The 16058-nt window shown below is 45.9% G+C and overlaps 1 protein-coding gene and 2 long non-coding RNA genes across 3 annotated transcripts; 1 reads left to right on the top strand and 2 right to left on the bottom strand.

Annotated features, from left to right (window-relative positions):
- Positions 1-1091: 1091 nt before the first annotated feature.
- LOC133479631 (amino acid transporter heavy chain SLC3A2-like) lies at positions 1092-10185 on the bottom strand. Its single transcript, XM_061776850.1, has 9 exons — positions 10085-10185; positions 7242-7633; positions 5606-5796; positions 4971-5144; positions 4773-4870; positions 4530-4672; positions 2027-2336; positions 1675-1737; positions 1092-1550 (listed from the first exon to the last, which is right to left on the bottom strand). The coding sequence occupies exons 2-9, from the start codon at positions 7547-7549 to the stop codon at positions 1200-1202; spliced, it is 1638 nt and encodes a 545-aa protein (XP_061632834.1). The 5' UTR covers positions 7550-7633; positions 10085-10185; the 3' UTR covers positions 1092-1199.
- On the top strand, positions 7573-11542 carry LOC133479633 (uncharacterized). Its single transcript, XR_009789027.1, has 4 exons — positions 7573-7665; positions 10030-10252; positions 10577-10690; positions 11407-11542. It is a non-coding gene; the product is annotated as an uncharacterized LOC133479633 (long non-coding RNA).
- Positions 11543-11632: 90 nt separating this feature from the next.
- Positions 11633-16022, bottom strand: LOC133479634 (uncharacterized). Its single transcript, XR_009789028.1, has 3 exons — positions 15745-16022; positions 13162-13248; positions 11633-12863 (listed from the first exon to the last, which is right to left on the bottom strand). It is a non-coding gene; the product is annotated as an uncharacterized LOC133479634 (long non-coding RNA).
- Between the last annotated feature and the right edge of the window lie 36 nt (positions 16023-16058).

Raw genomic sequence — 16058 nt, 5'->3', positions numbered from 1 at the left:
TTCAGATTCCAAAACCAGTTCATACATTCGGTGTGTAAATATGATGAGGCGATTCAACATTTTTATGGTTACACAGTCATAATGAACCTCTGAGGGAAACCGTAACAAAAATGAGTTTGACGCCCTGGTCGAAAAGAATGTGCACTGCCACTTGCTGGACTATTGGTTGAATTGTTTCCATGGTAACGCCAAGGCGGCAATTCGTCGTTGTGAGCGCTTGCAGCATCTTTACACAGGAAGCGTCTCATCCCAAAAAAAGCCAGAGGGGGAGGAGCCAAAGTACAAAGGAGAGGTGATGACGTCACGGACGGTGCTGCTGCCGAAGATGAAGATGAAGAACTCTTTTCTTCTTCTTGTGCTCTTGGCCTCTTCAAATCTTATTTGAATGGCTCGGGTTTTTTTTTTTTTGGTGAAAGGTGAGGTTATTTGTTTTCATCATTTCTAGACCTCCAAGACACAAAAGAAAATGTAGGGAGGAATTTCCAGAAGAACTATTTTGTCATCACAGTCGACTTCAACATTCCCATTGACACGTTTTTCCAAAGAACTCTCTGCTCTACTGGATATGCTTGGCAGCGCTCTCGACACGCAGAGAGTCGCGGTCGCATCTTCGTCTCGCTCATCTCTGAGGTTGTTGAGATTTCATCTGTCGACATTGAGGACTTTGCAATTTGTGATCATTTTTGTGTTCTTTGAATGACAGATTCTCCCGAAATTTCAGGCAACCTCTCTGCTTATTATTATTATTATTATTATTTTTTTTTTTTAAGTACACAAATGAGAATACCGGCTCTAAGTTTACGGAGTCCTGTGTCACAAACTGCGAATGCAGAGACAGTTGATGAGCGTTTGGATAAATTCGCCTGGAAAATGTCAAAAATATATAAAATATATAAACGTACGCTGTTTTTGTAATTGAATAAGCTGTACTTACTGTGAAATGTCTTTTGCTTGAAATGCTTTGAATCATGTAAAGCGCATCGAGTTAGCTTGCGTACGAAATGAATAAATCAATTGGCTTGACAGACCAAAACGTTCCCGTCAAGGATGAACATTGACGGGTGCCCGTCAAATGAACTCAAGACGACAAGTCGGCGCCACCGCGAGGTCGCATTAACATTTATTTGTCATTCTTCACAACGCAAACACCCGAAACCAACACGACGACATCACGCACACGCCGAGAGGCGTTTGAGGTTCTAGCCGGCGAAGGGGAACTTGAGCAGCACCGCTTCCCCGCCGCCCAGACGCAGCCTGGCGGGGGCCACGCGGGCGCCCGCCTTCGGGGCGGCGCCGGGGGCGGCGGCGAGGACCACCTCGGCCAGCGGCGGAAGCGTCGGGTGGCTCGGCTCCAGCCGGGCCTCGCGGGGGTCAAAGTTGAAGGCGGCCAGGAAGCGAGCGTTCCGGTCCCACGAGCGGACGAAGGCCAGCGAGGACGACGAGTTGGCCAGCGGCACGAAGTCGCCGAACAGCAGGGAGCGCTCTTTGGCACGCGCTTCGCTCACGCTGCGCAAGAACGCACGAGAGGACGTTCGGCGGGCGCGAGCCTCCTGCCACACACGGGCATCTTCATCATCAACCTCATCCTCATCGTCGTCCACACTGTGGACTCCACAGCTTCATCATCATCATCACTATCGTCATCGTCATCTTTTTGCGTTTGCGAGAGTTTACCTTCAGGGTTCCGTTAAGCTCGTCCTCCGGCGAGTCCCAAATCATTCTGGGAAACTTTGTGCCCTTCAAAAGACAAAAAGAAAACATGAAAACACATCTCGAGCGGCGACATCGTGCTAACCGGCAAATTCAATTCACTGCGTCGTCGCAATTTGGCTCATTTACATAGCCCCGCCCCCACAACGAGCTTCTCCGTCTGTGACTCGGCGAAGATACGACATTTGCGAGCTCCTACGCAGACACTATCACAAGACAAAAGGTAAGCAGTGCCGCAGCGTTAGCGCAGATCAGAATCGCCGACGAAGGGGTCCGACTCGTTCCGCCTTGTGGCGACACCAGGAAGCGCACTTACATCATCCGTCAGCCCGATCTCGTCGCCGTACTCGAGCACGGGCGTCCCGGGCAGCGTGAAGAGCAACAGCTGGTAAAGCGGGACCAGCGCCGGGCCCACCAGCGAGGCCAGGTGACCTCGGCCGCGCCCCCCCAGGTTCCAGGCCAGCCGGGTCTGAGCGTGGGCGGCGTACAAGTCCCGGACGGACCGCGCCAGCTCGGACGCGTCCCCGTCCAGGAGGAGCCCGGACGTCAGGAGGTCCACGCCGGTGGACGACAGAAGGGCCGACACGTCCGTGGCGGCGCGGCGCTCGGTCACGCCCATCAAAAGTCTGCAGGAAGGAAGTCAGAATGGAACCACGCGTCGGACCGGCGGCTCATTCGCACTTCAGGACATGTAGTAAAGTCGCACCCCGACATAATCGGGCATTCTCGGATTCACCTTTTTGGGGGGGAAACATATACATTGTTCAGAAAGTATTCAGACCCCCTTTTTATATTGCTAAAATCATTGAAGTTCATTTTTTCCCCTCATTAATGTACACACAACACCCCACATTCATCCATCCATCCATTTTCTGAGCCGCTTCTCCTCACGCGGGTCGCGGGCGTGCCGGAGCCTATCCCAGCTGTCATCGGGCAGGTGGCGGGGTACACCCTGAACCGGTCGCCAGCCCGTCGCAGGGCACAAAGAAACAAACAACCATTCGCACTCACAGTCACGCCTACGGGCAATTTAGAGTCTCCAATGAATGCATGTTTTTGGGATGTGGGAGGAAAGCGGAGTGCCCGGAGACAACATGCAAACTCCACACAGGCGGGGCCGGGGATTGAACCCCGGTCCCCAGAACTGTGAGGCAGATGCTCTAACCCGTCGGTCACCGTGCTGCCACACCCCATATTGAGAGGAAAAAAAACTGAATAGTTGAATTTTTTTGCAGCTTTATTTAAAAAAGCTTCTCCTCAGTGCGAGACACATGAAAGCCCGCATGGAGTTTGCTAAGAAACACCTGAAGGACTCCAAGAAGGTGAGAAATAAGATTCTCCGGTCTGATGAGACCAAGATTGAAATTGTTGGCCTTAATTCTAAGCGGCACGTGTGGAGAAAAGCAGGCACTGCTCATCAGCTGTCCAATCCAGTCCCAACAGTGGTGGCAGCATCTTGCTGCGGGGGTGTTTTTCAGCCGCAGGGACAGGACGACCGGTTGCAATCGAAGGAGAGATGAATGCGGACAAGTACGGGGACATCCTGGACGAAAGCCTTCTCCACGTTGCTCAGGACCTCCGACAATGACCCAAAGCACACAGCTAAAATAACGAAGGCGTGGCTTCAGAACAACTCCGTGACTGTTCTTGAATGGCCCGGCCAGAGCCCGGACTTAAACCCAATTGAGCATCTCCGGAAAGACATGAAAATGGCTTCCCACCAACGTTCACCGTCCAGCCTGACAGAACTGGAGAGGATCCCCAAATCCAGGTGTGAAAAACCTGTTGCATCATTCCCAAAAAGACTCGTGGCTGTATGAGCTCAAAAGGGGGCTTCCACTAAATACTCAGCCAAGGCTCTGAAGAATACTTCATGGCTGTGTCATATTTCAGTTTTTCTCTTTGAATAAATCAGCAGAAATTTCAACAATTGTTTTTTTTCTCTCAATATGGGGTGCTGTGTGAACATTCATGAGGAAAAAAATGAACTTCGAGGATTTGAACAAATGGCTGCAATATAACAAAGAGTGAAAAACTGAAGGGGGTCTGAATACTTCCCGTAGCGACTGTACATTCACGCACACACAACCCATTTGTCAAGAAAGAAGGGCGTTTCGGCAGCGTGGCCATTTGGAGAGGCGACACTGCCGCATTCCCGGACTCCACACATCGGATCCTTTTATGAAGACATTAACAGCTTCTTAAAAATGGTGCGAGTTGCACAGTTTAAGTGTTGTCCTTCAAACTCTGAGGATACTAGTGCATAAATGGTCCCAACTACTCATCTTTATGCAATTGGAATAACGGCAAAGACACGCAATCGCTCCGACAAGTCAAACGTATTCATTCATATCTCAAGAACAACAGCATTTATTTTGCTGCCCGCTATTGTGTGAATGCAAAAATGGCCGCCTCATCCCGGCACTTCGGCTCACAGATCCCTCTGATGTATCGCGACATCGTCACGGTAAAGACGGCTTGAGTCACGTTTGCCAAAGAAGCAAAGAAAGGAACTCTTCGGACGCGAAGACGCATTCGTGCGAGTTTCCAAATTAAGCAATCGGAGAAAAAGCCCCAAAATGTCGTGATTTGGGACACCTAACGGTAAAGACATGTTGGCATTAAAAGAATGAAAAACGTAACCTCTCCTCGAAACAATTCGGACCTTTCGATGGATAACAAAGTGGCAATCATTCAGTCAAAGTCATTGATTTTCAAAAGGAAATTGCGTGACCAAATGACGCACATGAAAATAACCCGCCAACACTTTCATAAAGTGACGATTCCCGCTTATGAACACCGATCGACGTCGCTCTGACCTCCTGGCGGGCCGCTCGTCGGTCCCGTTTTGGACGATGGCCCGGATGTCGGCCCACAGAGACGGTACGGCGGCGGCCACGTAGTCCACGTCCGCCAGCTGAACGCCGTCCACGCCTTCGCTGAACCAGAACACCAACGCAGACTGACCGCGCACACACACACACACACACACACACACACATATACACGGGGTCAGGGCCAGGCGGCGCCACCTGCTGGCGAGGGCGCCCCCTCCTCCTCACCTTCAGCTTCTCGGCCACCACGGTCACGCTGACGTCGGAGAACCAGGACCCGCTGGAGCCGCGGTAGTTCGGAGTCAGATCCAGAACCACAGACATGCCTGCACAACCCCGGAAAGAACTTTGAGACGCATTTCAAAGCAAAAGTTCTCGGGGAACAATAAAACGTTGAAAACTTCTGCATCGTGTGTTTGTGCTCACCCTTCCTGTGTGCGACGCGCAGAAGGTCCTTGAACTGCTCCAGACTTCCGGCCTCAACCGCGATCTCCTGCAAGCCGAGCGCGGCGGCGTCGTCGGGCGGGGCCACGTGGACCGGCCCCAGCACCAAACCGCTAAACCTCAGCTGGGACAAGGCATCCACCTTCTCGCTCACGCCTGACACGCACAACAACCTTAGCTTAGCACGAAGAAGGCTAACACGGTCGCTCCGACCAGGCCTCATTGAGTGGTTTGGCCCGTTGTTGCGATACGCCAACGCATCCACCATATTGGATGTGGCAGATCCAACGACGGCCCAAAGCGTGTACAAAGATAATACCTCTCATTCATTTGTACTGTATATTTGGGAGCCAAAAACGGGATACACTATTTTCAATATGACGATTAGAAATGTTGAGAGGACTTATAGGGAAGCATCAAACTAACGTGTGCATTTTTCAAACCATTTCATGAGTGTTAGCAGCTAGCAATGTGTGAAACACACATATAGAGAGAGAGAGAGAGATTTCCATGTAAAGCAGTCTCCAAGCAGCACATGAATGCCACATCCAATATGGCCGCCACATCAACCTACGCTTCGGGCGCTCAAGGCGGGGTCAACGCTGTGTGACGTCTACCTTTGATGTCTCCGGCGTCGGTGAAGGCCCGCACGCTGGGCACGCGGTAGAGCGCGCCCCGGTTCCACCAGTGGGCGGCGGGCAGGTCTCGGCAGCGCGGCGCCTGCAGGATGAGGAGCGCTGCGCCCGCCAGCGTGCCCAGCCAGCCCAGCCAGAACAGAACGAGCAGGGCCCAGCGAGTGCGCACCCACCTGCGGCCCGACACACAAGGTCACGGAACTCGAAAATCAGGACGGCAATTCAAAAACAAAAATGTTAAAAGTCGTATTTCTCTGTAGGATTTACAGATAACAGTTATAAAAGAAAAACAATCCTGTGAATCTACGCAGTTCCCAGAATGCATTGCGCCACGTCATGTTGAATTATTGCAATGAATAGAAGGATGTTCATTCTTGTCGTTCACGCAAGCAACACTTTGTTGACTGTCACATCTATCAACCGCATCTGTGGTTCAAAAGCTCCTCGGTGGAGGAGATGCGCCCGGAGTTCCTCAAGGCTCGGGATGTTGCGGGGCCGTCCCGGTTGACACGCCTCTGCAACGTCGGGGACAGTGCCTCTGGATCGGCAGACTGGGGTGGTGGTCCCCCTTTTTAAGAAGGGGGATCCCACTCCTCAGCCTCCCTGGTAAGGCAGAGCCGCTGCTCCTCCGCATCGAGAGGAGCCAGATGAGGTGGCTCTGGCATCTGATTCGGATGCTTCCCAGACTCCTCCCCGGTGAGGTGTTCCGAGCACGCCGGGGACGACCCGGGACACGCCGGAGAGACTACGTCTTTCGGCCGGCCCGGGAACGCCTCGGGTTCCCCCCGGAAGAGCTGGATGAAGTGGCTGGGGAGTCCCTGCTAAAGCTACGACCCGACCTCGGATAAGCGGTAGAAAATGGAAGGATGGATCTATGATTGATTTACGTTTGACTGCTTTTTTATGAAATGCGACTTTAGCTCGTGTGATATAGCGACCTCCTGCTAAATTCCACTTCTCAAGGCAACTAACTGTTCCAATCAAGATTCAGAATTCTAGCTAACTGCTACTCATTAGTAAGTAAGATTGATGCTATTATTTCTTTGGACAGAATGTATCATTTCCTGTATTGTAGCTCATTAGAATGCCATAATCTTTGTATCATGTTTTACAGGGTGAGTGTAAGTAAAGAACAAATATCAGCAAAACTTGCCAATTTGATCACCCTGCACTATTTGCATACCGATTGATTATCGATTACCACTGGCCGCTGCGTTGGAGAATTCTCTGCACCATTTGCACAATTGCCATCACGTCAGCATCCCCACACTCATTTCTCAATGACTCCCCATACTCGTGTTCTTCATGTCCTAAACGTATATTTTGTCAGTCGCTCCAATTAACGGAGACAAATCCCGCCCGGCCCGGCCCGTGTGGGGTTTGCGCGTTCTGCCCGTGCCTGCGTGGCTTTTCTCCGGGTACTCCGCTTTCCTGCCGCATCCCCAAAACAGGCGTACGAGGTCGATTGAAGACTTTAAATTGCCCGTAGGTGCAATGGATGGATGCGACGGTGGAGCCAATGAGCCAATTCCTCATTTGGGGTCATGATGCAAAGCATTTGTGATGACGCCCGAGTGGCGAGTGGCGACGTTGGACTATGTCCAGGGAGGGTTCTTACCCGGGTGTGCCGGCCACTCGCAGCAGCTCCTCCTTATTCAGCCCGGTGAACTCGTCGTCGTCCATCTTCAGCTTGACGCAGCCGTTCTTCTCCGGCTGCTTTCCTCCTGCTGCGCCTGCGCCTGCGCCTCCGGTCATGGGCTGCTTCTGCGAGTCGTCGTCGACGTCCTGCTGGTCCAGAACCACCTCGCTGACGTCGGCCTCCGTCGCGTCGGCGTCCGCAGCCTCGTCACGCCGAGCCTCGGGCCGCTTCGGTGCAGGCGCATCTTCTTCGACGGCCTGCCGGTCCCGGTCTGGGTTCTGGTCCATGGCGGCGGAGAGGAGACGCTGGCGGTGCTCGCTGCTGAGCGGACGATGAGGATGAAGACGAGCTGAGCGGTGCTGCGTTCACGGCTATCGGGAACACGCCAATCATCAACAATTGGGTCATTTCTGTCAAACATTTACTTTTTTTTTTTTTTTTTAATGTGACGACTAACTTTATTCATAACCCCTGATTTATGTTTAGTAATTCGTGGTAACTTAATTCGTTAACAGTAATATTACAGTGATGCTGCAAATCTATTCCGATTTACGCCTTTCCTTGAAGGCATCATTGAACAGGCTTGCAATTTAGTAGTTTATAATCATCATGACGTCACAACATACATTATAGAACTTGCAAAATTACCCGCCCACGACAAAGACTCCAAATAAATGTCATTGCATTCTGAACACATCCAATGCTGTGAGACCTCTAGCGGCAGCAGGATGAAACTACACTGGGGAGATTAATAACAGGAACGATAGCAAAAACAAACAAAGGATTTTTTGATGCCGCATTGGTAACATCAACAACAACAGTACACAATCAAGAGATAAAAACAATGTCATGGCGGTCCAATGCAAATATAATCTGAACAAAATTTTTTTTTTTTACTCAAAATACTCAAAGCGATCGCACTGTTGTCTTCATACAAATCACAATAACGGTAAAGACACAATAGTAAGCTACACTTTCACAAATTCATATGGCAGAAATAACAGCATTTATTTTGCGGTCTGCTATTGTGTGAATGCAAAATGGCGGCCACATCACATCACACGCTGGTGTATCGCCGTATCGCGGCGAGGCTCTCTCCGGTGGCTTTTAACGCTCAAGACGGCTTGATTGACATGTATAAAAGAAGCGCCCCCCCCAAAAAAAAAAAAAAAAAAAGAAAAAACTCTTTCAGCACAAAGATGCATTTGTGTTAGTTTCCATGGAAAAGGAAAATTAAGCAATTGGGAGAAAAAACTAAAAACAAAAAATGTGATTAGTACCTTCAGAAAGCATGTTGCAAATCATGAAACTTCATTTTGCCGCTCAATGCGCAAAAAATATGACTAAGTCATTATTACCTTTTGAAAAACAACTGCCAATAATTCAAACACGACTCATTCCTATCAATCAAATGACTTGCTGAGCAAAATGAAATTCCGTGGGGTATGTGGTCACCGTTATTCATCAAACTGGGATGAAAATCACGCATATGTATTTCAAAAATTCAATTGATTACAAGAAGAAAAAGGACAGAAAAGGGCTTGGCGGCCGGTGAGGTCACGAGGACGAGCTGTCACTCGACAGGCCGCTACGTGCGTCCTTCCATCGAAAAAGCTGATTGGCCAGCGTCTCCGCTTCGGAGGCCTGCGCTAAGAGCTCGGCGACGCACGTGTTCTGAACAAAATGACAAAATATACATGAAAATATGTAATTAAAAAGTGATTACCGTAATTTCTCTCTTTTCTTTCAAAAATTGTACCCATCTTACAAATTCTGCCCAGGTAATCAAACATGAGCACAACTGTGTTTTCTCATTTACTAAATGAAAGTCGGGCTGTGAATTTCAAATTAAGAGCAAGTAAATAAAAAAAGGATTACGTGTTCAAATAAAGTGCTTAACTTCAGAATAATTATTTGAAAAAAAAACTAACAAAATACAGAAAATACTTAATGTTTTGATCATATGGGTAGAAGCAAAATCATGCATTATACATAGGTAGAAGGGTTTTCCAGAATTTTGAGGGAGCGTATTATACATGGCTGCGCATTATACACGAGAAATTACAGTAATACTAAATACAACAAAACTATTGATAAAATAATTTTATATACAGCCATGGAAAAAAAAAAAAAAAAAAAAGATTATTGCACCCTTGTTTCTTCAATGTTTTGTTCATTTTTAATGCCCGGAACAACTCCATAAACATTTGTTTGGACCAATATAATGATGACAACAATAATAGCTTAAGAGTTTCATTTAAGAGCTGATAGTTCAGCATTTTCCATGGTTGTCTTGATGATAACCCAAATTACTGGGAGCACAATTACTGTACATTTAGGCATTTCCAACAGGACAAAGAATGACGGACTCCGCTATATTGTGTCGTGTTGAGTATATTCTTCAGGTAATACACCTTTAGCAGGCATTCAAAGGAACAAAAAAAATAATAATTTAACAAACTTTTTTTTACATTTTTTCTGGTGACTGTATGGAAATATTTTGTAGGTTAAATTTTACTCTATTATAAATCAAATTGTAAAATACATTTTATATATATATATATATATATATATACAGTGTATGTAAAAAAAATTTAAAAAAAAAAAAATTAAAAAAAGTTTCATTCTAGGAGATAATTGCTTTATTAATTATAATTGAATTATATGTCTGATTTAAAATGCTTACTAAAATAAACTATTATACATACAACTTTTAACTTTTTAAAAAATGTATTATTATTTTTTTTTAAATCAAACTGCACAAAAGCTTTCGCACGACGACGGCCACCAAAGAGCTCGCCGATCGTCGGGCCGATTCCTACCAGCTGTTCCAGGTCGTCTTCTGCGGCGCCGGCGCGTCTGCGGGCGGCGCTTCTCTTCTCGTCCAAAGTCTCCACGAAGTCCATCGCCCCGTGGACCACTTCCACCACGAACCTGGCACGACCACAGCCACGCAAAAGCCAGGTGGTCAGAATTCAGATCAGAAGCAGGTACGTCTCCTTTTGTATTCCTCCAAGGTCGAAAGAAATTCATTGCAAAATACTGAATGGGATTAATCCAGGTCATGATTTTCTACATTAAGGTGTAAGGTACGTTTTGTACTTCAGACATTGAAACTTTAGCCCCCTTTTTGTTTTTTTTTGATTGCGATGAAATTTTTACTTGTTGCTCTTCAAACGAAGAACAGAATTTCGGGACAATAACTAGATCATGTTGGCATATCTATTTTTAATCACAAATGCCGTTTTCTGAATACCAGCCCAGGATTTGCAGCGTACATAAATGAAGTGTAAAATACTCAAAGCTTTTTGTAGCCAGGGAGACGGACGGTACCGGCGCAGGTGGGCCGGGACGGGCAGGTCGGTGCGGCCCGGCGGCCTGGCGAGTCGGCGGGCAAGAAGATTGTGGTCCTTCAGGACGTCCTGCAGGTGAGCGCTGAAGGTCTGCAGCGCCTGCAGCCTCGTGGCTGATGTGGGAAGGAAAAAAAAAAAAAAAGTTCCAATGAAGTTGGGACATTGTGTTCAACATAAATAAAAAGAGAATAAAATGATTTGCAAATCATGTTTGACCGATATTTCATTGAATACACTACAAAGACAAGATATTTAACGTTCAAACTAACAAACTTGATTGTTTTTAGCAAATAATCATGAACTTTGAATTTTATGGCTGCAGCTCGTTCCAAAAAAAGCTGGGACGGGTTCATGTTTAGCACTGGGTTGCATCACCTTTTCATAAATAGATTTTACGTTTGTATTGTTGAGTTTCAAGTTGCACTTCCGGACAGAGCGCCGAACTGGATGTTTACTGATGTTGGTTTTCTGAAGTGTTCCTGAGTCCACGCGGTGATATCCTTTACACATCGATGTCGGTTTTGGATGCAGTGCCGGCTGAGGGATCGAAGGTCACCGGCATTCAATGTTGGTTTTGGGTCTTGAAATGACATGAAATATCTTGTCTTTGTAGTGTATTCAATTACGTATAGGTCGAACATGATTTGCAAATCATTGTATTCTGTTTCACACAACTTCATTGGAATTGGGTTTGTAGATGGTTCTGATCCAGAAACCCAACAAATGTGCGGGCGTCGCTCACAGAGGTGAACCGCGTGCGTGACGTCGGCGCTTTTCTTCTCCTCTTCCAGTAGCGCCGCCTCCAGTTGCAGCTGCAACACAACGAGACACGTCGATGACGTCACCGGGTAGAGCCCGACCGACCGATGGATCGAAAAGCGCTGCGCTACCTGCCGCAGCTCCTCCTGCATTCTGAGTCGCTGCTCGGCTTCATGCAGGCGAGAGGAGAAGACGGGTCGCTGGGATGAGGACGCATGTTCCAGTTCCTCCTGAAAGCAACGTCAGTTCGTCGACTGTTAACAGCTGCTCATACGAAGGGCAGTCAAGAAGACATGAGCCCAATTTTCTTATGTAGTAAGAAATATAATATAACATACGCATAGAAATCAAACCCAAAAAGTGGGAATTTGATGGCTACTTTTCAATGTCTTTTTTCTCAACACCAACTGTCCAGCCATGAACCATCATGCGTTTGCCAGCCTCGTCAAAGTCACTAGGCTGTGCATTTAACATGTTTTTTGTTTTTGTTTTTTTTGTTTTAAAAACAGCTTCCTTAACTTGTTCATCAGAGAAGTGCTGAGCTCCTCCTCTTAAAGGGTCCAAAAAGCTGATACGATCGGGTGAGCAGTATGGGGGATGTGTTCCCGTCGTCCAGCCAAAAGGACCTGATGACTTCACGAGCTCCTTTGCTCGTTAAGGCCTCGGATTGGCCCGCGCGGCCCCTCTGCGTCGCTTGACGCGCACACGGCTAAAATTGTTGCTGCGCGTAGAATGCTGGGAGATCATCTCTCGTGATTGGTGCGTTTTAGTCACATGCTGCGAGAACTGCAGCACACTTAAAAAAACAGCGCGTGTGGGTTGCGCTCGAGTATAAAGGCAAACTGCGTGCGGGATAGCCGCAGTGATCGTAGAAAAACAATTAATATGCCGCGGTGCGGGTTAGGTATGCAGGTTCCTGCGTTGTAAATGCACCCTGAACGCACCCTGTGTTGCTTGTAGCAAGTGTGCGGCGCGTGTTCTTTTGTTTTCCCCGAGCATGCTTGAAGCTGTTAATGGACACCCCAGGTGGAGTTGACTGTAAAACTAAACGCGCAACAAAAACCAATTGCACACGTTGTATATTTAAATACTAGATGCACATCGTTTTAGAAATCGGCAGCTTATGTTATCAGTCAACGGAAAAGACTATTGAAGGGCTCGCTAACATTAGCATTAGATCACGGGAGGGATTTACCTTCAAATAAAATATTCACACACAAACGCCGTAGTAACTCATGCAGACAGACAATAAAACGATAATATATATTTTTTATTTTAAAAATGTAATATACTGTCCCCGAGTTCAGAGGCTATTTTTTTTTTTTTTTTTTTTTTAAACAAACAAACAAAAAAAAAAGATTGTTCTTAACTTCGATGAAGGCGAGTTGTGACTTGGCAACAAAAGGAAAATGCGGGTCCCCAGGATGACAACAGTTGAGAACGACCGCTGGAGCCCATTCCCATTTTGCAATGTTTGGTGGTGGTTCCCCTTCCAAAGCAAGAAATTCAATCACAGCTCTGCTTATGACGGGCATCCAACAATAAAGTCATTTCCAAAATGGCTAACAGGCAGCAGAAAGGCTTTAAAGTTTTTCTGAAATCAAACTTCAAACAATTATTTTAACGACTAAACGTAGAAATGCCCCCCACCCCATCCCCCACATACACACAAAAACTATTGTAAGTAAGTTAAATTAATTTGGGCTCATTACTTTTGACTGCACCTCGTAGTAACATGCGAGAGACCTGGTAAAGAGTCAATAATAGCAACATGCTAACATGCTGACCTGAGACACGCCCCCACCGGACACCAATGCGGACACCAGCCTGGCCGATGACGTCACGAGGAAGGGAGACGTGGTCCACTGAGGCATCTTGGGGTAAAGACTATATTGTGATGTCACGCCCAATCACATACGCACGTCATCAGTCGTGTTTTTTTTTTTTTTTTTAAATCTTTATTAAACATTTTGCACGTGACAGTTAATCTCACATTTGCAATAGGGGAAATTTGCACATTTGGAGCACAACGCTGACAGGGGACATGGAAAAATATTACATTTTATTCTACATATACAAATATCATTTTACACACTGAAAATCTTTCTGGCCTTATTTTGGCAGATTTTGATCGATTGTAAATATAAAGTCCTTGTAGGATACTGAAAAAAGCAGTTTGTGATTCACAAATTTACATAAATTTGCTAATATAAGATTTATCATGTACTTTTTAATTGTCCCTTTTGTTACTCTTTACACAGAAATAAAAAAAAATTCTCAGAGTTTATCGCAGATAAATCTTGCTACATCCTTCCATAGTGAGCTCACAATGCCAGAAAAGAAGGGAAAGTTTCAGGACAAACAGAGCAAACCGAACAATAATCAATGCCAGCTTTTAAAAAAATAAAATAAAAAATAAAAAGATTTTTTTTAAATTAAATAAATCAGGAAATGCTTTACAGAATAGATTTTTTTTTTTTTTTTTTTTTTTTATAAAGGAAGCCCTTATTTTGTTGGTCATCTCAAACTTGTGGGCCAATAACAAAATCTTGGACCAAAGTATTTTGTGATGTACAACCCCAATTCCAATGAAGTTGGGACATTGTATTAAACAAATAAAAACAGAATACAATGATTTGCAAATCATGTTCGACCTATATTTAATTGAATACACTACAAAGACAAGATATTGAATGTTCAAACTGATTAATTGCAATGTTTTTAGCAAATAATCATGAACTTTGAGTTTTATGGCTGCAACACGTTCCAAAAAAGCTGGGACAGGGTCGTGTTTACCACTGTGTTCATCATCATCACCTTTTCTTTGAACAACATTCAATAAACATTTGGGGACTGAGGACACTCATTGTTGAAGCTTTGGAGGTGGAATTCTTTCCCATTCTTGCTCGATGTACAACTTCAGCTGTCCAACAGTCCGGGGTCTCCGTTGACGTATTTTACGCTTCATAATGCGCCACGCATTTTCAATGGGAGGCAGGTCTGGACTGCAGGCAGGCCAGTCTAGTACCCACACTCTTTTACTACCAAGCCACGCTTTTGCAACTCATGCAGAATGTGGTTTGGCATTGTCTTGCTGAAATAAGCAGGGGCGTCCATGAAAAAGACGTTCCTTGGATGGCAGCATATGTTTCCCCAAAACCTGTATGTCCCTTTCAGCATGAAGGGTGCCTTCACAGATGTGTAAGCTACCCATGCCATTGGCACGAACACCATCACAGATGCTGGCTTTTGAACTTTGCGTCCATAACAGTCCGGACGGTTCTTTTCCTCTTTGGCCCGGAGGACACGACGTCCACCATTTCCAAAAACTATTTGAAATGTAGACTCGTCGGACCACAGAACACTTTTCACTTTGCGTCGGTCCATCTTAGATGAGCTCGGGCCCAGAGAAGCCGGCGGCGTTTCTGGGTGTTGTTGAGAAATGGCTTTTGCTTTGCATTGTGGAGTTTCAAGTTGCACTTACGGATGTAGCGCCGAACTGTATTTACTGACGTTTGTTTTCTGAAGTGTTCCTGAGCCCATGCGGTGATATCCTTTACACACTGATGTCGGTTCTTGATGTAGTGCCGCCTGAGGGATCGAAGGTCACAGGCATTCAATGTTGGTTTTGGGTCTTGCCGCTTACATGCAGTGATTTCTCCAGATTCTCAACCTTTTGATGATATTATGGACCGTAGATGATGCAATCCCTTGCAATTGTACGTTGAGGAACATTGTCCTTAAACTGTTGGACTATTTTCTCACGCACTTGTTGACAAAGAGGCGAACCTCGCCCCCATCTTTGACTGAGCAATTGAGGGAAGCTCCTTTTCTAGCCAATCATGGCACCCACCTGTTCCCAAAGAGCCTGTTCACCTGTGGGATGTTCAAACACGTGTTTGATCAGCATTCCTCAACTTTCTCACTCTTTTTCGCAGCCTTTTGGAACGTGTTGCAGCCATAAAATTCGAAGTTCATGATTATTTGCTAAAAACAATCAAGTTTATCAGTTTGAACATTAAAAATCTTGTCTTTTTAGTGTATTCAATTAAATATAGGTTGAACATTTCCAAATCATTGTATTCTGTTTTTATTTGTTTAACACAACATCCAAACTTCATTGGAATTGTAGAAAACTGTTTGAATGAGTTCCATGTAGATTCCACAAAAGCCTTTTCTTGAATATATATTACCATTGCCAAAGATATTAAATATCGTATCGTTATAAAGTTCAGATGAAACTAATGACTATGAATATTGACAACTTAACTACTTGCCAGAGATACAATGACAAGTTCACGCTTCGTCTGAGCGTTTGTACCACTTTCAACATTATTTATTCGAAATAAGAAACATAACAAACGACTTACTGTGAAAACAACAGACTTGTTGGTTTGCCTGAAGAGCTCCAACTTGAAAACCTGACAACCATTTGTCGAAATACGAGCGCGCCCGACGGCTTGAGTTTCCGGTTCTTCTTCTTCGTGGATTTCAAGTGCCTGTAGCTGTTCCACAGCGCCCCCAAAGCAAAAGACTCCGTGAAAACTACACCGTCGCGAATGAAGTGACGTCAACTCGCACAGCTCTTTTCACGACGTGAACGAACTCTCTGTTGAAATTAAAACAATTGTGTTTGTGAATGTGCGTTAATGTGTCTATGATGTATTTGGCTGCTTATTTGGCA

Source organism: Phyllopteryx taeniolatus, chromosome 6, assembly GCF_024500385.1.
Source record: "Phyllopteryx taeniolatus isolate TA_2022b chromosome 6, UOR_Ptae_1.2, whole genome shotgun sequence".
NCBI lineage: Eukaryota > Metazoa > Chordata > Actinopteri > Syngnathiformes > Syngnathidae > Phyllopteryx > Phyllopteryx taeniolatus.
Note: the sequence above shows the minus strand (reverse complement) of the source record. Positions and strands in the feature narration are given on the sequence as shown.

Bases quoted from the DNA above. Each gene is read 5' to 3' on its own strand.
- LOC133479631 (XM_061776850.1), bottom strand. From the start codon at position 7,549: ATGGACCAGAACCCAGACCGGGACCGGCAGGCCGTCGAAGAAGATGCG. The intron at 4,871-4,970 runs GTGAGCACAAAC...GGGGTTGTGCAG, and splicing joins GCGCGTCGCACACAGGAAGG to GCATGTCTGTGGTTCTGGAT. The intron at 1,738-2,026 runs GTAAGTGCGCTT...TGTCTTTTGAAG, and splicing joins AGATCGGGCTGACGGATGAT to GGCACAAAGTTTCCCAGAAT.